This window comes from Hemicordylus capensis, chromosome 5 (genome assembly GCF_027244095.1).
Source record: "Hemicordylus capensis ecotype Gifberg chromosome 5, rHemCap1.1.pri, whole genome shotgun sequence".
Taxonomy (NCBI): domain Eukaryota; kingdom Metazoa; phylum Chordata; class Lepidosauria; order Squamata; family Cordylidae; genus Hemicordylus; species Hemicordylus capensis.
Window position 1 is genome coordinate 80,280,369 of NC_069661.1, and position 21,903 is coordinate 80,302,271.

Genomic DNA, 21,903 nt, shown 5'->3' on the forward strand with positions numbered 1-21,903 from the left:
CGAGCTTTGGTGTAGGGCTGAGGGTTGGGCTATACTATTTTCCGTTTGGCTGTTTGAAGAGTTGTTGTAGTAAGTGTGCCAGCTTTGTTATTGAGACTGGGTTGAAATAGTTGTAATGTGTTTGGGTTTGTCTGGAGATGGGGAGACAGGGGGCGCATTCGTGGAATGCGGGGCAGGTATTCCGGTGGTGGTGGGGAATAGAAGAAGTAACGTTGGCAGGTCAGCAGGCCGTTTCAGGGGAAGGGTAGCCAGAAATTTAATAGCTGTCTCCCCTTCCCGCTGCCCTGTCAGCCCTTTGACCTTGGGGAGCACTGCCGACAACCCACAAAGCCTTACCTTGTTCCTTTGCAATGCCAGGTCGGTCCAAAATAAACCTGAAGTCATCCATAATTTGATTATCGATGAAGGGACCGACCTGATGTGCATCACCGAGACTTGGCTGGGGGAGGATGGTGGCCCAATCTGGTTCCAGCTCTTCCTCCAGGGTATTCTGTAGAGGAGCAGGTGAGGGGACGTGGGCGGGGAGGTGGAGTGGCTGTGGTCTATAAGGATGACATTTCCCTTACCAGGGTCCCTGTTAGGATATCGGACCATATTGAATGTGTGTACTTAAGTTTGGGGATCAGGGATATATTGGGACGTCTGTTGGTGTACCACCACCACCCCCGCTGCCCAACAGAATCCCTTACTGAGCTCGCGGACTTGGTTGCGGAACTTGCGTTGGAGTCTCACAGACTTCTGGTACTGGGGGACTTCAGTGTTTGTTTCGGGACCAACTTGTCCGGAGCAGCTCAGGAGTTCATAGTGGCCATAGTGGCCTATCCCAAGTGGTCTCTGGATCGAAGCATATTGCAGGTCACACACTTGATTTCTGATCAGGGTGGTGTTCCGTGGGTGGGGACTCCTGTGATATACCCATTGTCATGGACGAACCACCATCTGGTTAAGGTTGGACTTACGACAACTTCCCAACTCCACAGGGGCGAGGGGCCTATTAGAATGGTCCGCCTGAAGAGGTTATTAGATCCGGTAGGATTCCAAGAAGCCTTGGAGGGATTCAGTATTGGCTCTGCTGGTGATCCTGTTGATGCCCTGGTTGAGAATTGGAACAACTTGCTCATCAGGGCAGTAGACACGATTGCTCCTAAGCATTTCCTCCAACCCACTTCAAAATTGGCCCCTTGGTATACGGAAGATCTACGGGGGCTGAAGCAGCAAGGTAGGCGACTGGAGTGCAAGTGGAGAAAGACTCAACTCGAATCCGACAGATTACTACATGGAGCACATCTAAAGATCTATGCTCAGGCAATATGTGCGGCAAAGAAGCGGTTATTTTCTGCCCGTATTGCCTCTGCGAGTTCACATCCAGCGGAGTTGTTCAGAGTTGTGAGGGAACTAGTATGTGCCCCCCCCCTCCTTTGAATCAGAATTTGGAGCCATCAGTTACCGGCTGCGGTGTGTTTAAAGAATGTTTCGCAGATAAAATCTCTTGGATTTGGGCCAACTTAGAAGGAGACCCCACAATTAATTTGATGTCTGAACTGGAGGTGTCCAACTATTCCTCTTATGTGATTTGACTGGATCAGCTTCAGTTTGTGACTCCTGAGTATGTGGACAAGCTGCTTGGGGCGATGAGGCCTACCACTTGTTCTCTTGACCTTTGTCCAACATGGCTTGTTCAGTCTAGCAGGGAGGCTGTTGTAGGTGGTCTGGTGGATGATCTCCAATTGGCAATGACAGAGGAAGTGTGACTCTGTTGGTCCTTTTGGATCTCTTTTGATACTATCAACCATAGTATCCTTCCGGCACATCTGAGGGTGTTGGGGGTGGGAGGCACTGTTTTACAGTGGGTCCGCTCCTACCTCTCGGACAGATTCCACATGGTATCAATTGGAGACTGTTAGTCCTTTGAAATCTGAGCTTAAGTATGGTGTCCCTCAAGGCTCCATACTTTCTCCAATGCTTTTTAACATCTACATGAAACCGCTGGGAGAGATCATCAGGGGATTTGGAGCTGGATGTTACCAATGCGCTGATGACACCCAGATCTACTTCTCCATGTCGACCTCTTCAGGAGTTGGCATATCCTCCCTAAATGCCTGCCTGGAAGCAGTAATGGGCCGGATGAGGGAGAATAAACTGAAGCTGAATCCAGATAAGACGGAGGTACTTATTGTGGGGGGTCAGAACTCTAGAGACGATTTTGATCTACCTGTTCTAGATGGGGTCACACTTCCCCAAAAGGAACAGGTTTGCAGTCTGGGAGTACTTCTGGATTCACACCTCTCCCTGGTTTCTCAGGTTGAGGCAGTAGCCACGGGTGCTTTTTATCAACTTTGGCTGATGTGCCAGCTGCGACCATTTCTCGAGATCAATGATCTCAAAACAGTGGTACATTTGTTGGTAACCTCCAGACTTGACTTCTGTAATGCCCTCTATGTGGGGCTGCCTTTGTACGTAGTCCGGAAACTCCAGTTGGTTCAGAATGCAGGAGTCAGGTTGGTCTCTGGATCATCTCGGAGAGACCACATTACTCCTCTGTTGATGGAGCTTCACTGGCTGCCAATAGGTTTCGGGGCAAAATACAAAGTGCTAGTTAGTTAGTTAAACTTTGGCTTAGGCCCTGGGTATTTAAGAGAGCGTCTTCTTTGCTATGAGCCCCACCGCCCATTGAGATCACTTGAGGAGGTCCATCTCCAGTTGCTGCCAACTCATTTGGTGGCTACACAGAGATGGGCCTTCTCAGCTGTTGCCCCAAGATTGTGGAATGCGCTCCCTGCTGAGATATGATCCTCCCCATCTCTGGCAATTTTTAAGAAACTTCTGAGAACACATCTCTTCAGCCAAGCTTTCTCGGCTTTTAAATCTTGTTTTTAAATTGTTTTGGCTATTTAATTGGTGTTTTATGATGTTTTAATTGTTAATTATTATGTAGTTTTATAATTCCTGTTTTAATTGTTAATTGCTTTTAATGGTGCTTTAATGTAAACCGCCCTGAGCCTTTTGGATTGTGAGCCCTTTGGGGACAGGAGCCCCAAAGGGCATATTATTGATTTATTTTTTCTCTATGTAAACCACTTCGGAAACTTTTGTTGAAAAATGGTATATAAATATTTTTTTTGTTGTCTAACTAGGATTGTCATGATTGTGAGAATGCAGCCTTTGTTACCAAATAGATCTTTGGTATGAGATAACGCAATAGCTAACTGGCTTTCTCATGTAGTAGGTTAAAAGCATGACATATGAGTGGAGTGCCTGGTTCAAATCCTAGTTCAACCATGCACTTACTAAGTGGCCTTTAGGCAAACTGCAGTCTTGGCCCCATGCCAGGAAAATGGATAATGGTCAGCATCCAGATTGAATTAAGCATGACTAATTCCCATTGAAATGAAAAATAATTTCACTTAGTCATGACTTATCTCATTGATTTCAGTGGTGCTTAGTCATGACTAACTAGACTGATGCTTCCACTAATGATGGTGTCCTACTTTTCAGGATGGTTATAAGGACATTGAAACTGTGTGAAGTGCTTGGAGCAATTAGAGAAAACACTATGTGAATGGCTGGTGATATAGTGCATAGATGTTCAATACCACATGGTATTGGTCCATAATCTGTTCAGTACAGTGCCAGATGATATTGTTTGCATAGTCCATAAGTGGCATCATTCACATGAGTGAATGTATTAAGAGAAGAGGCTATGGCACCGTGAGAGCACTTGCTTTGCATAGAGAAGGTCCCCATTCAAAACCCAGCATCTCAAGATATGGCTGCGAAAGACTCCTGTCTGAAATACTGCAGGGCTGCTGCCAATCAGAGTAAACAATATGCTAGATGGACTCTGTATAAGGCAGCTTCATGCCATCTTTGTCATGATCCATTGTACCTTCACAATAATGGGTTCTGCGCCTGTGCAGTAGTGTAGCGGAAGGTCTTCTCTAGCTGAGGTGTGGTGCACAGCATGGTCATTATGTTGGTATTCAGAGTACCCAGTCATTAGTTGCTTTCCAACATGGTGTAATGCTTGTTGGGCTTATGCTCCTTAGTTCAGCTGTGAGAAAGAGAGAGAACTGTAGGTTATTTCTGGTATTTTGACTTGATCTGAACTTGGATATTCTAAATATCCATTTGTGAAGAATGGCTATGAGAAGGAAGCATATCTGTGGTGCAGTGTGTGATAACACCTCCACTTTCAAGTGTGGGTATAGATATAGTGTTCATTCTCTCGTTTTGAGTGTTTTTCTTTCACCCCTTTATATTCAAAAGACTTTTAAATATAAAGGCCTACAAAGTAGAGTACAAAACAGTCACTAAAGAGTGACAAATAAACCATCTTATTTGTTTTATTTGTTTTATTTCTCTTTGTAAACCGCCCTGAGCCATTTTTGGAAGGGCGGTATAGAAATCGAATTAATAATAATAATAATAAGTGAGATTTTAACCTAAAAACATCAGTGATTAGGTTTTCATCTTAAGCATTTCTTACAATTGGTGGGATCTGGTGTTGTTTACTAGGGAGTTGTTCAGCACTATGGATGTGCTCACAAGATTTACATCGGAGTGAGAAGGAGACTAGCAACACTGCCACCCCGTGGCTCAAGTTCTTTTGGGGTTCTCATGAGCAGACTGGTGTGTGTGTGTGAGAGAGAGAGATAGAGAGAGAGAGAGAGAGAGACTCAGTCCCAAGATTCATATAGAGTTCAAAGCTTTATTGTAATACAAATGGATCATGATGGGAGTGACTAATCAATAAGATGACGGTTCTAACAACCTAAATTATGTGTATGGATGTGTGTAAGCTCAGTGTTAATTTAATCAGACCTGAGCATGCATTCATGGGGAAGGAGAGGGATGAACACTAATGCAGGCTAAAGGAAGGGGGCTGATCAGGCAAGCTGAGGTGATGTGCCAGAAAGGAAGGAGGAGGGAGGAAGGGGAAGGATTGGAGGCTCCAGGAATGCAGCGGAAAGTATATTATCAAATCCATGCGAAAGAACAGGCAGTGAGTGAAGCTGGCATTTATTGCTGGAGAGCGAGGCTTAAAAGTCAGACAGGCAGAGTAGCAAGGTAGAATCGCAGAGCGGGTCTGGATTATGTGGGCCAGAGAAGCTTGCCATATATTTCAATGACACAGTGAAATACACCAACAAGACTTCATCTGGGTTGATTTCCATGTACACTCAGGAGCTAAACGGACAGTCAGTTTGAACAGGAGCTTGCTATAAGGCTTGCTGAAGCCATGTCTGAAGACAGCCTTTCTTATAGTCACCAGATCCTTAGATCTGCACATAAAGTTCTTTGATGCCAGCAATATCCGTCACGAATCACCATACATGTCAATTGATGTACCATAACAATCCCATGAAACAAACACTCCTTTTCTCAAGGATGCAACACAGAGATTGCCAGGTCTCCCACATATGTCAGACCGTTATCAGGAAGAAACTGTCTTGGGGAACTTGTAAATAATTCTGCTGTTGAAGCTCTGTGGTGTGCAAATTGCATTTTCACAAGCCTTGTGGTTCCTTCGTCAGGGTCGGCTGTGAAGGGGTCAGGAAGGAAGATGAGAGAGGGGGCACACATAAGGGTCTGTAGGAGGGATAATAATCAATGTATGGTCATTCACTCTACCTTGCATTGTATTTCACACTTCTCAAAGTCATACCATCAATATACATGTGCATTCTCAGGAAACTCCCATATAGACAAAGCGAGCAATTCAGGGTTACATGTGAATTTTAAATCAAGGCAAGAACGGCAGCAATGCAATCTACTGGGATTGGAGTGGGAGCTGGTACAAAAAATGGTTCCAGGCACTGGGCTGGCCTGAATACCATATTGCACAGTCTGGACTGGCTGGGTGACTGGAGGGGACAGTGGTGAGAATTCCTGCTGCCTGCTGGGAGCAGAGGCCACTGCTGCAACCTGCCGGGGAGCCCACTGGCCTCCTTGTTGAGTTTTCTCCAGTCCTTCTAGTCTGGCTCGGACTTCCACCATGAACTTCTCAAAGTTCTTTTGGAATCCAATGCTTCCTGTCTCTGTGGAGTCTCTAACAGCCTGCACTGCTCTCTGTCTCTCCTGCTTATTCCTAGGGAATTGCTGCACTTGGCGTTGGACTGGGAGTGTGACCAGTTCCTCGACCCGGCGCCTGAACTTGTCTGTCTCTACTCTGTGCCATTTGGACATGTCCTCCCCAAACTCTTCCAGTGCCCACCAAAGCTGGATCCTTTCGGATGCTGGCTTCTGTGACCACTTTTTCTGCTCTTGCTGTTTAAAGCTCTGCTCTGGAACCACCCCACTCCTATTACTAAAGGAGGCTGTTTCTGTAGTGACTGCTGCTACCTTGTGTTTATTGGGCTTTTCAGTTTCCTCAGGAGCTGGTTCAAAGCCATGCTGGCTGACAATACGCTGAACTAGCTCTAGGAGATCATTGAAATTGCCTGGCTCATGTTCCCCTAGCAAGCCCACCTTGTCCTTGTACCATGGGAGGAGTCCCCGGATCATGGCTTTTAGGTCCCTCACAGTCCAAGCAGCCTGGGCAAGGGTGCCTGCCCCTGCTGGCACAGCCACTAGACTGGCCAGGTATCTCCCCATTGCTGCTCTGTAAAGGAACTGTGTTGGGCATTCATCCCTCCTTTGCTTGGCAGTGACTGCGTGTTCCTGCATAGCCCCAGCTGGAAGTACCACGGCACACATGTCCCGGCATGCTCCCCATGTATCAAGGGTCTCTACACCTTGAACAATAGCTATGTTTTGGGAGAACTTAGAAATGAGTTGGGACTGTAAACCAGCTGGTGCAGCCGCACGGATCAAAGTCCGTGTTTCCTCTATGGTTAATCTTAAATCGTGTTGGAGCCTAACTAATCCTGCCATCCATTCAGCAATGGGCCTAATGGAACCATCGTTTTGGCTAGCTCCCTAGCCTCAACTAGGTCCATGTTCTTGACCGTGACAGCGGTTCCTTCTGGCTGCCCCTGCGCATCAAGCCTAGTAGTGACTGAGGAAGTAATCGCTGCTACAGGATTCACTCCCTGGGAAGCAGTGCGTTCTCGGGCTGGTCCCTCAATCGCTGCCACAGGCTCCCAGCTGGGATCGGGCTCTGCTCCCGTGATGCTAGAGATCTGTAGGGTCTTCTGCTCTAGTTGTCTTTTTAGCTGCTGGACTTGAGAGTGACAATCACAAGGATTGTCCTTCCTGACTGGCTGGGGTTTTGGCAGGGAGAGTTCCTTTACTAGCTCCTTTAATCCTGGAATGGCCATGTTCTGTTTTTCTAACTGTGCTACTTCCTCAACCAATCTCTGATTGGAGAAATCTAAACTCCTAATATGGTCCTCCAGTCTGATTGTGTTCTCCTCTAATTGTCTCAGAGCCATGGCTTCCTTGGTTTCACATACGCGTACTTTTTCTAGGGCAGCATCTCGCTCCCTTTCCAAAGTAGCAATACGTGCCTCCAAGGCTAGAGTTATGCTCTTAACTTGTGCAAGGAGCTCTTCATTCTTGTCAATAAGTGTTCTAATTTTTCCATCTTTATGGTCATGTTTCTCTAACTGCTCATGTAGAAAAACTCTGAGAATAGTAACTGCTGCTGCTTTTCTGTCCTTTTTATCTGGGCACTGCCTGCTGCAGTATTCCTCAAAGAGAGCCTTACAGTCTTCAAGTTCTGAAAGTTTCTGCCTAACAAAATCTAAATTTGGAAGGGGTGAAGGACCAAATTCCTCTAAGGCTGCCTCCCACTTCCCCTTCTTGGGTCCTAGAAAGGCGCCACTAAATTCACTTCCCTCCCAGGATTCAGGTTTGGATCTGCTCTCTTTCTCTCTACCCTTCCAGAAAGCCATGGTGTCACCAAATGAACCGGGCAGAAACACCAAATTATATGTTGTCATCTATACCTGGTTTCGCACTCTGTACATGCTCAGAGGGAAAGAGGCAAAGTCACATCATACACAAACTGAGTTGGTTCTTGGAGATGGTGACCATGTAGGATCTGGGCGCGCAAACAGAGATAGAGAGAGACACACTCAGAAAATTCAATGGGCTTTATTATAAAAAGTTGCTCATCAGGATAAAATAATCCACATTAAAAACATGTTTCTGATTCAAGGTGTAGTGTAATGTGCCTAACTAACATATGTGTGTGCAATCAGTAATTACAGCTATCTAACAATCTAATAAATCCTAAATAAAACATTTAGAGAGAAGCAGAGAAAGAAGGAGGAGGAAGGGGGGGTTAGGAAGGGGGGGAAGCAATGATTAGTAAGGGGGAGGAAAGTAGGGATCCAGGGCTTGTGAAGGCAGCATATCACCAGGATCAGAGAGACTTGAGAGCGGTGGATCTTTCAGCTGAAGGGGAGAGACTGTAGCTGGGAACAGCAACAGAGCGATGGTCTGGCTTCTGGTGGTCAAGCAGGCAGTTTGCTCAGAGCAAGGCAGAGAGTGAAGGTGCCATGGCTGGGGAAGTCTTGACTTCTCACTGCGCAGTGGAAGTCACAGACAGTTCCTGTCCATGGACAGAGTTCCTGCCTCTAGCCCCGCAGCTTGGGCAGCAAACTCTGGGATCACTCATGAGCAGATCTTGCTTGGAGGCACAAGATAGCTAAGCTGCCATGTCCAGAGACTCCTTCTTATAGTGGTTCCATCCTTTGATGTCCATTTGAGTTTTCTGGATCCCAAAAGGCGTCTTTTTCTGCTATCCTCTGAATATTGTCTTTTAATTACCAAAATTAGCTCAGAATATTTGATCAGTCCAGAGAAATCTTAATCTCATCTTCTGTTAGCTGCTATCTTGAGGAGAGGACATTGCCCAAAGCAAATCTGCATCTCTGAGTTGCAAATGGGCCCCAGATGTGCTAGCCTGGTCCCAAAAGGTGTTAAAAGTCAGGAGTTAGTGAGAGAGTTAGATCTATTTGTGTGAGACAGCAATTACATTATTTCTTGTGTACCTCTATCTAGTGTGTATTTATAACAAAAGAATATTCAAAGTAACATCAAAAAAAGGGGCACATGTGTGAGGGGAGTTAATCAACACATTTGGACATGGCAGAAGCATCCTGTCAGTGAGGTAAGGGGATTACTGGACAGCAGGTTAATTTTAGCAGTGTGAGACTGGTAATTAAGCCTGACCCATTGTGTCTCAGTGAGTTTCCACAAACACTGATAAACAATGCTAGATTACCCCTGCTTTTACAAATCATTTACCAGGCACTACCCAGGCAGATCTGGGTGTCAGTTCACCCTCAAGTTCAGGCATTTAATTGAACTCTTAATATAAAATGAAATTAGACACAGGCCTGGATTCCATATACTTCTGGGTTGGTACCTCTGGGTTGAATGTTGGGGTCAAAGGGGGGGGTCCCCAACACTATTCAAGGCAATAGTAATTAACTCAAGGAAGGCACCATTTAGTCTTGTACTCTCAAAATTGGATAGTTCACTCAGCAGTCAACATACTCTTGACCAAAGAATGCCTGGCAGGGAAATGGGAACAGATGCAGGCCTGAGTTTGGCCAACGGTCTCTTTGGTTCTTGCACCAGCTAGGTCAGCTGGGCTATAGCGCTGGGGAGGTCCAGCCAAAGTTGCTACTGGCTCATTTGGTGACGACTCGGGACCACGCCTTCTCTGTGACTGCCCCAGGGCTTTGGAATATGCTCCCTGTCAAAATAAGAACATCTCCATCTCTCATTGCTTTTAGAAAGACCCTCAAGACACAGCTGTTTTTCTCAAATTTTTAACTGAATTTTAAATTGTTTAAACTTTTTTTTTGTCGTATGAAATTGTTTTAACTTTTGATTCTATGAAATTGTTAATTTTTTAATTTGGTTTTATATTTGTTTTAAATTGTGTACACTGCCTAGAGGTCACTCTCTAATTTTTTTCATCTGTGTGTAAGAGTTTTGTTCTGGGCGGCAGTGTGTGCGCTCAAACATTCAGAGTGGGGCCTTCCTGATTCAACCTGAATAGGATCTAAAGTTACTGAGCGGACATCAGAAAACTTGTGAGCGTGTGCATATGTGCATGCCTTAGAGGGAACACTGCTAGAGATATGCATATCAGGTGGGATATAAATATGATTGATAATTTTATTTATAAGCATATGTGCTTAGTTAAGATTAGGGTGTCACACGACCTGTACGAGCCTTCTGCCTCTCTGGTTACTATTGTTAAATAGTCACATGTTAAGTAATTTGGAATGATTTAAATTAAAAACAAAGCTTAAAACTAGGAAATAACACATTTCTATATATCTCAGATTGTATTAATAATGGTTTATATCCCATTAAAAGTATTTTTTTAATGCAAGATTTGTAATTTATTATTCTAGAAGTGTTTTAATTAGCTGTGGGGAACAAACAATAATATTGTTAATACAGCAATGCAATCATGCCTTTTATCCTTTTTATGCCTATTTTGGCCTTTTAATGCTATTTTGATGTTCTATTTTGTGCCTAGATACCTTTTAAATATCTTTTAAGGTATCACTCTGCATTACACTTTACATTGTAATCATCTCTTGTATCTTATGCTGTTCTATGACTGTAAGGTTGATTATTGATACAACAATGCAAAAAGGGTATATTAATATGTTTTGTGTCTCAATCCAGCATTTTCTTCAGTGTCTCCTACCAAAAATCATCACATGTCATCTACAAGTGAAGCATTTCCAACTCCAACCTTAACACCAAACCAAGCATTTTCTCTCCCACCTGGGCATGCTGTGTGCTGTTTCATGGATGGTGGAGTGGGACTTTATGACATGGGAGTCAAGAAATGGGATTTTCTTAGAGATTTGGTAGGTTTGCTGTCCTTTCTGATATCTTAACTGAGGGTCAATCCAGGCATTCAAGGTCTTCTCAAATGATGTGTCCCTGGGGATGCATTCATATGAAGCACATGGTATGTGATTGGGACTATCCATGGATATACCTGCAGCTTCAGTGATTAAGGCTGCACATTTCTGCAGCTGTCACTATCATATGAATGATAATCCTTTCCAGGTAGCACTGGCTATGGTCCTGAATTATGACATGCATTATGACTTCTACCTGAAGCCATTCCTGTAAACAAAAGGGGTGCACATTGTGAGAAGGTTTTTTAATATCTAAAACAACCTTAAGCCTAATTAATTCTTTGCTTGTTTTTACATGTTAATCCTATATATTCTCTGTGGTACTTTTTCCTTGTTGGAAGAAACTTGGAAATCTGCAGTAGAAATTTGAATTAGAGTATTACCATGAAGCATGAAAAAGCTCTTAAGAGGCTTACCTCTTGTTCTAGGGACACGTTGAAACCATCTTTGATTGTAAATTCAAACCTGATAACCCTGACCTTCTAGCAACAGCATCATTTGATGGGACAATAAAGGTGTGGGATATAAACACTTTAACGGCTGTCTACACTTCTCCTGGCAATGAAGGGGTCATATATTCTCTTTCGTGGGCTCCAGGTGAGTATATTTTTCCTGAATAATTACACAATAGTATCTCTTTAGAAAAGAGAACTCCCCTTGAATACTGGTTATTGGTTCTCTCTCTCTCTCTTTCTCTCTTTGGAATGGTAAATAACCAAAGCTGTGTGCACAGTGATTCTGCAAAAGCACAAACAACCATGAGGAGCACTCATGGTTTATGCACTCATTTAAAAGAGCTTTGCCCTTGACTCTTTCCCAAAGCAGTCCCTTGTGTCCCTTGAAAAGCTGTTTCTGAGGGCCAGAAACCCTCCAGCACTGCATATGATGTGGTGTAGAGGATTAATAAATGCAAAAATGAGAATCCTCCAACTATGTGTAAATAGGAGAATTAATCTTCATTTGTGCAAATGCTCTGATGGATCCAAGACAGAATGTAAAACCTGATACAGGATTCAGGATTATTTTGAAAAAGCAAATGCCTAGCCATTATAGTTGCAAAGATAAGCTAGAGAGAGCATGGATAGTGCCTGGCAAAATCTTGGAAATCTGAGGAGTTGTTGAACAAGATTTATGAACAGAGACAAGGCTTTCAATGCCTTCTGAAGCTTCTTTTCCTTCCCCTTGACTAGTAGAAACAGTATGAGCACAATAATACAAAATTATATAATACAGGAGAAAACGTGCAAATGGGCTTAATTTGCATAATCCATAGAGTTTGGAGAATGAACTATAGGTTTGTGTAGAATCTGGACTAGCTTGCTGGAGTTTTGAGTGGGGTTGGCGAATAGGTGCAGGTGAAAATGTCATGTGACAGGACATTGTATTGTGTGGAAAAAGAGAAGTCAGCCAAAAACTGGCTTAGTTGGAACTGCCAGTAGTAAATGCAACCAACAGGTAATGTGGGCAGACACTGTGTGATCTCACTCTTAAAGAAGAAAAGGAGCACGTTTTGCAAAGGAAAATTGAAAGAAACCACTCAGTAACCAATAGTAAATACCAGAGGATAGCTTGTGACCTTTCTGGTTTAATAGCATTAAAGGCAAACAGAAGAACAAGATTTTCAAAATTTGCCATGAAAATAACCCAGAGAGACTTTTATGGAAGAAAATAGGGTTTTTGAGCTGGGAAGGAGATTGCACTTTAAAGGCTGGTCTTTATGGAGGATCTGTTTTAAAAGCAATTTATTTGTTCTGGTCTTTTGAGATAGAAAAGGGAAGATAAACCTATGTGTAGCTAACCTAGCTTCTATTTATTCAACGCAATATTTCCTAAAGGAGACTTAAACTGCATAGCTGGTGCAACTTCCAGGAATGGTGGCTTCATTTGGGACGTCCCACGGGGTAAAATGATAACGCGTTTTAGTGAGGTAAGATGAGTTTTTATTTTGTTCAAATTCTTTATAAATGAGATTCTGGCTCCTATTAATGCCTGTTAAGTGCAAATTTCAGTCAACAGATTTTGCATCACTTCTGGAAACGGGTTACGTGTACACAAGTGCAAAACTACTATAAAACTGGGTGGGAAACAGTGTTCTCCATAATTTTTTTCATCTGTTTGCGGAATGAGTTTTGTTTTGGGTGGGAGTATCAAGGCAGTGTGTGCACATGTATATTCAGAGTGGGAACTTCCTGATTCAATCTGAGCAGGATCCAAAATTAACTGAGCGGACATATAAAAAGTGTGTGTGCACGCCTTAGAGGGAATAATGGTGGGAACACCCTTTTGTGAAAGCCTTTTTATGGTTTGCCCCACAAACCGTTTTTTAGTAGCTCTGAGAAAGTGACCCTAAGAGTTTATCCACTCAGAATGAGGGAGAAGGATGATACAGGAAACATTGCTCTTCTCTAAATTGGCTTTCTGGAACCATTGGCTACATAGCATTGTGATTTCATGCTCATTACCTGATCCCTAATTGGCTTGTGTCACTACTCTTAGTAGGAACATCATGGGTTTTTGTTTTAAATGGAGCGGAAACAGCTTTCATATGGAGAATAAACAGGCAGCAAAAACGTCAATGTCAGCAACAAGTTTTTGGGGGGAGCAGGGGACATTTTACTCTTCCCAAAAGCATTAACGTACTTTCATGCTGTCAATGATTGTGAGAATATCTATGACCTTAATAAAAGCTGAAGGTATGCTGACTTGGCAACTATTTTACAGGATCATAGTCATAGTTTGGGGTCCTGAAGAGCACTAGCACACTTTCTCATTAGGTAACAACTATTTTTTCTTCAGCTTTCAATTTCCAAAGGTAGATTTTTACAATTTTTACAATTGTTTAAGCTCCCCTCAATTAAAAACCAAACAAAACTGAATTATTGTAACATGCTCTACACAGGCATGTATTTGAAGACTAGAAACTGCAATTAGTTCAGAACTGATCACTTCTAATTATCTGGAAGGGAACCAATGGATAACATGAAACGAATACTGAACATCCTCCACTACATGCTAGCTTGTTTCCAGGCACACTTTGAAGTGCTTGTTTTGACCTCTGGAAAACCTGCCCTGGCTTTGACCCAGATCATAATGAACAGCTTCACTGGAAGCCTCACCCTGGTCCTGGAATTAGTTGATGCTGGATTGGTAGAGTCCAGGTACAAAGCCCTCTCATTAGTGGCACACACATTCTAAAACTCACTGTCTAGGGAAGCAGTTAGAGCTAGCTCGGCAAGATATTTATATCCTGGCAAGCCTTTATGAGTTTGTAACGAATGGAGACTTGGCAAATGGCGGATTTAAGCCCAGCCTTTGTCCCAAAGCAAGCCTACATGAGGGAAAGAAAAATGCTAATTTATTCCCTCAATGTCTGCTCAACATGGGCTTTAAAACTTAACCATTTCTTGGTAATCGCTACTACCACTCCCTAATTACAGAGTTTAACCCTCCCTGGATTTGGGCAAGTGTCCAGGGAGACTCCCTCTTTACCAAATGGAGAGCGGGGGGTGGGGGGGGGGGAACGTGTAGCCGACACATGAGGAGAAAAACTTGGTAGGTTGCTGAACAATTAAACTTGAAGCGTGTCTGCACCAGGGTAAAAACCCCTTTTCCTGAGTTAAAAATCCACTCAGAGACAGGCGAAATTACAAAGCATAAAAAGATAAAGCTTTATTCAAAAGACTACAGACTGCTTCAGTCTGAGGCTCTAGCAGCTTCAGTTACAGATTTAAAAAAACGAAGGAACACTCAGTACTTTCAAGAATAATTCAAAAGGAGCACTCCAGTTGATAGTTGGAGTGGTAAACTTTAAAATCTTGGTAACCTAGTTGCAAAGATAATTCAAAAAGCACCCCCAGTTGTAAGGAACCTTTAGAAGCACCTTTAAGAGACTTTTGCAGTGCCCTGGATGGCTAAAAAGGGCACAGGTACAATATTCTTACGATACAGATAAAACAGAATAGACCAGTTGTAAGGATCTGCAAAGCGCTAAAATAAAAAAATCTGACGCCAGCTACCTAACAACACATGGTTCCCTGGCTAAACCCTTCTCTGAAGCCAAGCCCTGGCTTCTTCCCTGAACTCACCAAAACCATGGTAGAGACTTCAGGCCCCTGCAGAGTTCATGGTTGCTGCCATAGCTTGGACAGCCAACCTGTTGCTTCCCCTGCCTGGCTCCAAAAACAAAGAACCCTTCACTTCCTGCTGCCAGACCCTCTAAGTCCTGGTCACCGTGTGCTGAGTGGCTGATCCCTAGAGTTCACTGCCTGACAGACAGGACAGGGTTCCCTTCCGGTTCACTCTTTAGTGAGAACGTTTTGAAATGGCTGCTGTTCAGTGTTTAGTGGGGTTTTTTAAATGCTGTTCTATGAATTTTGTGCAGATTCTAGGCCTATGAATTTAAATGTATTTATTAATTATAAACTGCCTTGGGGCCTCCTTGGAAGTGTATGGGAGGGTACATACTCTAAAATAGCATTTTAAAGATTAGGTATGAATATAATTTAAAGGGAAATTAAAAAAAGATTCCACACATGCACCCAGTGGTGGTTTTCTTTGTAACTCGCACTCTGGTCTAATTCTCAACTGATTTTTTTTTTTTAAAATCTACTGGAAATTGAAGAGTCGTTTGGAAATTCAGGAAGCAATGAGCTACCTCCTGAAAGGAAATGAGAAGAAAATAAGTAATGTCCCTTTGATCCTAGCTTTAGTTAGTAGCCACGGAACACTGTTTCTTGTACATGTACCAGAAATTGCCTGTTTTGTTATACTTGCATGGAAGAAAAGTATGTCTGTACACTGTGATGATGGTGACCAGTACTTTCACTGAGAACTGCTTGTTAAGAAACATCTTTATTCTGATATGCATATATTACATTAAATTTGAATTTATTAATTCTATAGCTATTCTAGCAGCTTCCTGCAGCCTGTCAGTATTCCTTGTACTTGTTCAAAAGCAAGCAGCTTCCTAAACTGCTTTTCAACAAAAGCTCTTAAAAGTGGTTTATATAGCAAAAATGACAAGGAAATGCTTCCCTGTCCCAGAGGGCTCAAAATCTAAAAAGGCGCGCGCACACACACACTCACACTCACTGGAAGCATGCTGGATTGAATAGGACAGTCGCTATCCCCCTGCTGAATATAAGAAAGTCACCTCTTTATATAGCTTCATCCATAACAGAGTTAAACTGAAATCTTTGGGTTGAAGCTGGTCCTATTAATTTCTGGCTCACTTGCTTAAAGGGCAAGACTAAAAACTGTATCAAAGGCCTACATTTTAGGGCTTTCATTGCACAGAAAATCAAATAATGGAGAACCCCTTTATTTGCAGGGGATCTGGGGTGGGGAGCATGAATAGCGAATTGGCGTATAATGGAACATTAGGGTTATGGGGGGGGCGGGTTAGGTTCCAATTTAGGTTCCAAAATTGGCTGAAAATAGTGGCTCACCCCCCAAAAGAGCCCTACCATGCTCCTGCGTAGTCCACTTTAAAAAATAGGCCAAAAATAGTTGGTTTTGCCCCATTTTTTTGGTATATGAGCTTTAAAATTGCTCTCGAAATAGCCTCCAAGGTCACTTCTGGCAACCCCTGACCCATGGATATGTAGGTTTAACCCTCCCCTCGCTTTGTGCGTTTCCGTGTATACTGAGCTCGGGTGCTAATTACCCGACCTCAGGTATGCATAACCGCGAGTGCTGGACCTGCGATTAATAAGGTCTTCCTGTACCAACATACATGAGGCATCTCTCATCAGATACTTGTGTTCTATAAAAATTAAAAAGCATCTTATCTTTTATATATACTAGACTTTTTCCTAATGTTAAATTATAGAATTTACAGTGGCAATAAACATTTGTGTATCTTAAAATCTACACTGGCACTGATAAAGCATAGGGATGTGAGAACCTTCACATCTTGGCTCACTCTGAAAAACTATTTAAGATTTTCAAACATTCATCATTCTACCAGTCCCATGTTCCTAGCTGAAAACAAGTTTTCTTGATCACCTAAACTGAAAACAAGTGCTCCAGATCACCAGCACCTAAGCATCAGGAAACCAGTCCTATATCTAGGAAGAACCTACAAGCTGCTAACCTAATATTTTAGGGGAGGTGGAAGCCTATCCAGAACAGGCTGTACATCTGTTCCTGAACTGGGCAATCCTCTAGCCAGTACTATTTCTGTTTTGTCTGATTTTAAATTTGGGTTTGGTTGCTCACATCATTTCAGTTACTTACCTTGAGCACCAGTTCAGCTTCAACTGTCCTTGTAAACGGAGCTTGACTTCACAGCATACATCTAGATTAGTGTTATGCTAGCATAATGTGGTTGTATTAGTGACATAGCACAAAGAAGAAATGTCTGTTCCAGACTAGTTCTTGCGTTAACAGAATGGTTGTGCAACATCACAGAGCACCACAACATTGTGCAGCTCTGCAAACTTAAGTATGTGCAGCATCTCTTATGCTAACAACACTAGTCTGGATGTCAGCCTTTGATGACACTTAAAAACAGACAACCTCTCCCAGCAGTTTCATATAGACGTTGGGAACAAAGTTGGATCCTTGTAACACTCCAGAAGCTGCTGGCCATGGTACAGTAGTCGCCCATGGCTTCTGACCTCCACTCCAAGAATGACTCAAGACATTTAATTACTCTGCTTCCTAGTTTCCTTTTCAGAGAGCCATCCCATGAGGATATGATGGTAGGTAGCTGTCACAAGCTGCTGAGAGGTCCAGGCAAAACTAACAGGATTGTTAAAGACTTACCTGTCCATTTCTTGTGAATATTTTGTTGAAAAGCGCTAAATAAATTAAACTAATGGTCACAAATCATCCACTAGGGTGACCAGGGCAGTCTGAGTCCCTAAAATAAGCCAGAAACGGAAGTGGTGAATACAGACTGAAATAGATCTTGAAATGGAAATGTCATAGTGAAGTATATAAGAGGAAATGGGGTGAGTTATGTCTTATTGATAGGCATTTTGCTTTTTTTGAAGCATGGAAAAAATGGCATCTTCTGCATTGCATGGAGTCATAAAGATTCCAAAAGGATAGCAACTTGCAGTGGTGATGGATTCTGGTGAGTGTCAAATTGAAGACAACATTACTGTTTGCCATGTAAGATTTGATTATATTCATTTATTATTTATCTGGAAACATGTGAATTGATACTAGGTATTGACATGAAGCTGTATGTTCCAGCAAATAACAACAGTATAGCTGAGTCACCTGCCACATGATTTCTTGACAAATCATATAATTGATGTGTCATACTATTCCTGGCAGGATTCCTTGTTTTCCCTACACAAATAGTACTACTGTGCAGGAAAGAATATACAATCCACATGCAGATCTTGTGCTAATTGCACATGGCTGTTCTACTGTATGTGCATGTTCTGTGACAGTTATTACCTGCAGCTTCCCATTACATACTCTGCATATATATATACAATGAAACAGACATGTACAACAACCTGTAAAATTCACAGGAAGTTTTATTCTTGAACAAGAGACTTGTAAGATTTTAATAGCAAGAAAATCATTTGAAGGAGGACTGGTAAGGATAAATAAAGCTTTAATGGTGGCCCAGTGTCCTTCACAATGTGGGCTTTGCGCCTGTGCAATAGTCCCCACGGAAAGATTTCAAGTTCCTCATAATGCTTTGAAGTGCCACCCTTTTGCATACAGAGCATACTTGGTATCTTCAGCAGCAGAGTGCTTTCCAACTTAGTTCCTTCTTGACCACCATTGTGAACACTCCGCTCAGGGTTTGCTCCTCTTGCTTGGTTCCTGAAAAACACAACATTTACAATTTGACCTCAGACTGTGTTTTTCTGAATATTCTTTACCTCACACCTTGGCTTTGTTCCTATGGACTCAGACTTTTAAATGATGTTCCTCCTGCCGTGGGACCTTTCCCTCTTCAGATAGACATGACCTCTGCCTGCTTTGCTTAGGGGAAGACCACAACTCACGCACCTTGCAAATTTTGTTTATCTTTTCCCAAATGAACTTGAAAGAGCAGGAATTGTGTTTTGAGAGTGGCCCTTTATGGGTAAGCCCACCTGTAGCACTCTTGTCCTGTAGCACTCCCTATGCTACCAGTGCATATCCCCTCTGGTAAGTCCATGTGGAAAGCTCCATCTTCCTTCTTGTCTACATTCTGGTGTCTAGAGAATTCTTACCGTATCTAGCAGGATGACTGCAAATTTCTGTTTAAGCATCCTCCTCCAAACTCCCTAGTTATAAAGTGTGCAGTGAGTAGTAAATCGGACCAGAAACATTCTGCTCCTGTTGATAAAGAGGGTAGAAAGTTGGACTCTGTCGGCTAAAAAGTCTATTCTTCCTCATCTCTGGCTATGAAGATAGTCAATTATATGGCCTTTATGGCCACGTTCCACTACTACGTCTGGGAGGGTTTCAAAGATGACCTTAAAGATGCCCCTGATTCTGTCCAAAACAAGTCTAAAGATATGCTAGCTAAATCTGCAGACATTACACACCAGAACCTTAGCACAATCATCTTATGGAAACAGTCCAACACATTGGCTAGAGCCATTTCTTTAATGGGACTTGCAGAACTAAATGTTCTGTTTAGTTCTCAAATGGATGAGACTATTGAGCCTCATGGTGGGGGAAATGGTGGGGGAAATCAAAGTTTAATGCAAAAACATTTACCTCCTCTTCCACTCAGCAATGCCAACCTCAGAAGTTTAGGAGACTTGACTAACCATGATACCTATACAGGTGGACTTTGCTATATGTGGATCCACCATCCATGGTTCCACATATCTGCAGTCGTGTGATTGACACCTGACCTTGGCATACGTGTTAAAAAAAGGTCCAGAAGGGGTTAATGCCGCATATTTGCAGGTCAGAGGGAATCGGAAATGACTCCAGAGGTCATTTCCAGCTGCCATTTTGTTAAACAGAGCCATTTTGTGGCTCATTTATTTTAAAGTCCCTGTGAAAAATCATGGGAAAATGCCCCCCCCCCCAAGGACTACTTCCCTGAGGGCATTGCTGGATCACTAGATGCCCACAGAGCATGCTAGGGCATTTTACCCCTTAAACCTATTTTCTCATTATTTTTTAGAGCCTCGGAAACCTAACCTCCACAATCCCATTGCCCCAATGATTCAGTATTCACGGTTTCTATATCGATGATAATTGCAGATAATGGAACCCCACAAATACTGAGATTCTCCTGTATGTTCATACAGCAGAAACTTTCCCCCCCAGTTAAGAAAGCAGTTGAGCCATGGAGTCTCTCCTTGGGACTCTCCACCATTTCCAAGATGCCCTTTGAACCATTATCCTCAGCCCTATTAAGCTGCTCACTTTCATGACAGCTTTCCTGATTGCAATAACTACTACTAGGAGGGTTAGCCAACTCACTGCTGTCATGAGTTGATGATCTGTTTTACTGTGTTTTCCACGGTAAAGTTGTTATGCACCCTGATCCCCGCTTCCTACTAAAAATGGCTTCAGAGTTTCTTGTTAAGAGGACATTGTCCTTCCAAGCTTTTTCATGAACCCAGTTTCCCCCCAGAATGTTCTTTGCGTTCTCTGGATGAGCAGAGAGCGCTTCTTTTTCACCTAAAGACTTTATAAAGTCCAGTAGACTCTTCATTACTTTTGAAGGTGCCTCAAGGGCCAGTCTGTGTCTCGACAAAGGTTTTTTTTGAATGGCGGGTCCTTTTAGGATAAACAAGGTGTAAAGCCACCTAGCACTATCAAAGCCCATTCAACTAGGTGACCTCTGCTGCTCATTTGTTAGGCATTGACTTTTCTAAAATAAGGAAAGCTGCTACCTACTCTTCCAATGTGCCCTTTATTAAATACCTTGCTTTAGATATATGCTCTGCGGCTGAGGTGGGTATTGGGTGGGCTGTACTAAAGAAAGTTTTGTAACATATCATCCTCAAACCCTCCTCCTTTTGGGGAGAGCTCGCTAATTGCCAGTGTTGTGAAGGATACCGGATACTATTAAGATAAACAGGTTGCTCACCTGTAACACTTGATCTTTTGGTGGTCTGGTATTATTCGTAACATGCACCCAGCCTCCCCACTTTTCGGATGTTCCTGCTACACTTAACTGTTTGGTTGCATGCAGTTCTTTTTGCACAGCAGCCATTCAGGAATTGAACTGGAAAGCACTCTGCTTCTGAAGATACCGAGTGTGCTCTGCATGCAAAGGGCAGAGCTTCAGAGCACTTTGAGGAGCTTTAAAACCATCTTTAATATTGTGCAAGCGCAAAGCCCATGTTGTGAAAGATACCAAATCACCCAAAGATCAAAGGTTACAGGTGAGCAACCTGTTTTTCTAAAAACAAATTGGTCCAGATAAAATTTTTAGCTGTCAAAACTAAATGTGACATCACCGTCATTTTGTGTCCACTCTGAAAACCTGTCATTCATTACTTTCTACTCTGTTTAACAGTCTCATTTTTATTCTTCAGACCATTATTGAAAAGATGGAATATGACAGGCGTACACATTCTTTTTTCTGTATTTGCAGGGGAATCTGTAGGGCAGCTGTAGAATATAGTGGAGATGTATGTATAAGAACCTCCCTGGTGGCAAATAACACTGACATAGTCATAATTTTTAGAAAAAGCAAAAGAGAATAGTCCAAGGTGCAATAAAATATCACTAATAAATTTGCTAGTTATCAAATGTGTTTCCAGTCAATGTAGTTCTTCGTTGGAGAACTATACTTAAAGAAAAGCCATGAGAAATCCCTCTGTAAAAATCCATCTATATCTTAAGTACACACTATAATATTTCTGTATTGGACTTACTATTTTTGTAGTAGTAGAATATGTGTTTTGCATGAAAAAACGCTAGTTTCATTCCCAAGCAAATCCTGTATATATAGTCTCTAAAAGACCTTTTCTTGAGGTCCTGGAGATGGCTAATGCCTGTCAGTGCTGGGCTAGATGGAATAACAATAAAGCTGCTTCAAATACTCAGATGGAGAACCCTGTTAGTTGTGGAAGTTCCATTCTGTGGGGTGGGAGGCTGATAGCAAATCTGCAGATGATGGAGTATTAGG

General features: G+C 42.6%; 1 protein-coding gene across 8 annotated transcripts in view; it reads left to right on the forward strand.

Annotated features, from left to right (window-relative positions):
* WDR17 (WD repeat domain 17) overlaps positions 1-21,903 on the forward strand; it is a 115,362-nt gene that overhangs the window by 41,085 nt on the left and 52,374 nt on the right. For 7 of the 8 annotated variants that reach the window (XM_053251750.1, XM_053251752.1, XM_053251751.1 and 4 more), the window contains exons 7-10: positions 10,600-10,787; positions 11,273-11,441; positions 12,680-12,771; positions 17,843-17,925. In XM_053251750.1, coding sequence (XP_053107725.1) covers positions 10,600-10,787; positions 11,273-11,441; positions 12,680-12,771; positions 17,843-17,925 — 532 coding nt within the window. The remainder of the gene's footprint in view (positions 1-10,599; positions 10,788-11,272; positions 11,442-12,679; positions 12,772-17,842; positions 17,926-21,903) is intronic. The other variant, XM_053251747.1, reaches the window with a different exon arrangement.